This window comes from Mus caroli, unplaced genomic scaffold (assembly GCF_900094665.2).
Source record: "Mus caroli unplaced genomic scaffold, CAROLI_EIJ_v1.1 scaffold_13707_1, whole genome shotgun sequence".
In the NCBI taxonomy this organism is placed as follows: Eukaryota; Metazoa; Chordata; class Mammalia; order Rodentia; family Muridae; genus Mus; species Mus caroli.
This window is the reverse complement of record NW_018391069.1, coordinates 7,478-9,977: the sequence shown is the minus strand read 5'-3', so window position 1 is coordinate 9,977 and position 2,500 is coordinate 7,478. Positions and strand designations below refer to the sequence as shown.

Here is a 2,500-nt window from a genome sequence, read left to right as displayed (position 1 = left end):
ACGAAACTCTTTACGGGCCATGCCATGCTCAGTTAGGATAGTAATTGCAAAAGATAAACAGACAATGTGTTTTTGCATTTCTCCTCTCAATGTAGAAAGGAATTGAATTCCATGGTCATCATTTGTAATCATCGCTCCTATCCAGTTCCATCTGAAATGAACCATTAGGGACACCATGGCTAGTGGTAGAGATGTGTCCTTTGGAGATATCTGGTAAAGGTGAGGAAAATGCTCATTATCACTCAAAGAAAGATGAAAATGACCGCAGTAAAGCTGAAAAATACAGAACATAGGCAACAATATGAACATGATGGAATGCAGAGTGTGCTTGAGCAAAGTGTTTTCATGTTAAAAAGTGTTTATTCTTCATGTCATTATTACAATTGTATCCAACCTTTTGAGATTCTCTAAACAATAAAAGTATACTGAGTCTTCTGGTATAATATTTCAAAATGGTGCTGTCTCCCATGCCCATTTATGATAAAGTTGTGGGTTTTTTTGCCACAAAAGGTATCTATATATTTATGCCTGGTAGATCACAATAAACACCATTCCTTTCTCTGCCTTTTAACTGCCTTCACACTCAGAAAGACTCTGTGTTGTGAGAAAGTATTTCCTTAAAATTAATCAACCTGGCTTACCTGAGGAATTCCGAAAATGTACAGCTGTGGTCCTAGTTTTGTAGCTACTACCCATAAAGGTGCTGCAAATATAACTAAATATCTTCTCTCTTTTGTGCAGTAGTAATTGGGAATAAAATCCTGAGCTTTCAAAGTCAAATCTTTTTCATCATGTATGTCTCGGGGACATTCAATATTAACTACAAGAGAAATGTTAGGTAAAATATGGAAGTTCATATTTATTTCTTCCAAGGCAAGATAAACAGAGAAAATCAAATGGTTGGTCTTGGGTGTCACCCTGAAAACAGAAGTAGAGAATATAATTTTCTAAAACTGTACAAGCAAGAGCCAGAAAAATCCTAGCATAGAGAGAGGAAATCAACACAAAAATCTGACAGTTATGTACTGGTTTTAACTGACAGGAAAGTGTTAGGTTTACATTAAATTTTCTAAATTCCTAAAAAATACATTTCTGTTGTTTTATACAGCCTATGAACACAAATCATAAAGCTATCACCAGCCGTTTTCTCTATGTTCATAATGATGGCATAACTTATGGTTAGATATAATCTGAAGAAAAATGAGCACACGGTACTTTCTCCTATAATCCAGGTTTCTCTAACCTTAATGATGTTACTCAGAAATACCTAAAATACAACATTAAACATTTTAATAGTAGGTATTTAGGCAGAATATCTCTTCATACTTATAATAGTATATCCATGCAAGATTCCCATTTGAGATTTAAATTTCTGTTAAGTTTTATTTTATCTCCACCATCATGGTCAAGTTTTGAAGAATTCTAATTTATTCACATTGGTCTAATATATTGTTTTTCAAGTATATCACAAACAATGTAAGGTGCAACAGTACTCCAATATATTACTTCTAAAAATAACTGTATTATGTAACTGTGCAGTCATGTTTATATTAATGATATAAATGTCCAAGTATTGGTTACAAATTAACAGTGAATAGCTGTACAACAATCTCTTTTGTGCAGGCACAATGTAGCATAAGAAACCTATATTGTTTTGGAACCATATCTGCTATGTAATATAAAGTGCTGTATAGGAAATTAAAAATAATCATTCTAGTCTGTTATACACACACACACACACACAAACACACATAGACACACATATATTTGTAAATGATCATGACCACATTAAAACTTAAAAGCTGAGTCATGTATGCGTCCAAAATTTATGTTCTACATAAAACGTTACTTTTTGTTGTTAAAGTCTAGATAGAAAATTATTGCCTTGATATTCTTCTTATTAATAGTAAGTAAAAAGAAATCAAAACACTTCTCTAGATCTCCCTCCTTCTTAACCACCTGAAAATACATAGAGTGCACATTTATGGAGTCTAAATTGTTAGAGTTCTGGACATAAACTTCACATAATTTTAAGAGAACACTTAGACATATTTTCTCTGCTAGTTAAATTTGAAAATAAATTAAATGTATTAAAAAGCCATTTACTTACACAAGACAAGGATTATCTGAAATAGTTTCTAGCTTATCCCAGGCTTGTGGGAGATATTCAAATGTGTTTCTGGAGATGTTCTTGTTCACACAACTCTTCTACATTATTTCTCATCTATATCTGAGCATTTGAATTTCTGGTTCATCTCCTCCATCCTACATTTTACGGTGAATATTGATTTCATTATTAAATACTCATTTTCTTTATTACATAAACCTATGGCTTCACCCATTTCTTTTAAATATTTTTTGATCTAATCCAAAGGCAAAAATATTGTTTACCTCCATTTTTATTTTATTCTTGTATATTCTATTTAAAAGTGAATAGACTCTTTACCTAAATGTGTCAATGTCACTATACTAATCTCTCTCTCTACTTCTTTCTCACACA

At 32.0% G+C, this 2,500-nt stretch overlaps 1 protein-coding gene across 1 annotated transcript in view; it reads right to left on the bottom strand.

Moving 5' to 3' along the window:
- Positions 1–2,500, bottom strand: part of LOC110288977 (vomeronasal type-2 receptor 116-like) — a 20,967-nt gene that overhangs the window by 17,033 nt on the left and 1,434 nt on the right. The window contains exons 2-3 of the mRNA XM_021155196.1: positions 642–918; positions 1–273 (exon numbers count right to left, since the gene is read on the bottom strand). The exon at positions 1–273 is cut by the window's left edge and continues 534 nt beyond it. Coding sequence (XP_021010855.1) covers positions 1–273; positions 642–918 — 550 coding nt within the window. The remainder of the gene's footprint in view (positions 274–641; positions 919–2,500) is intronic.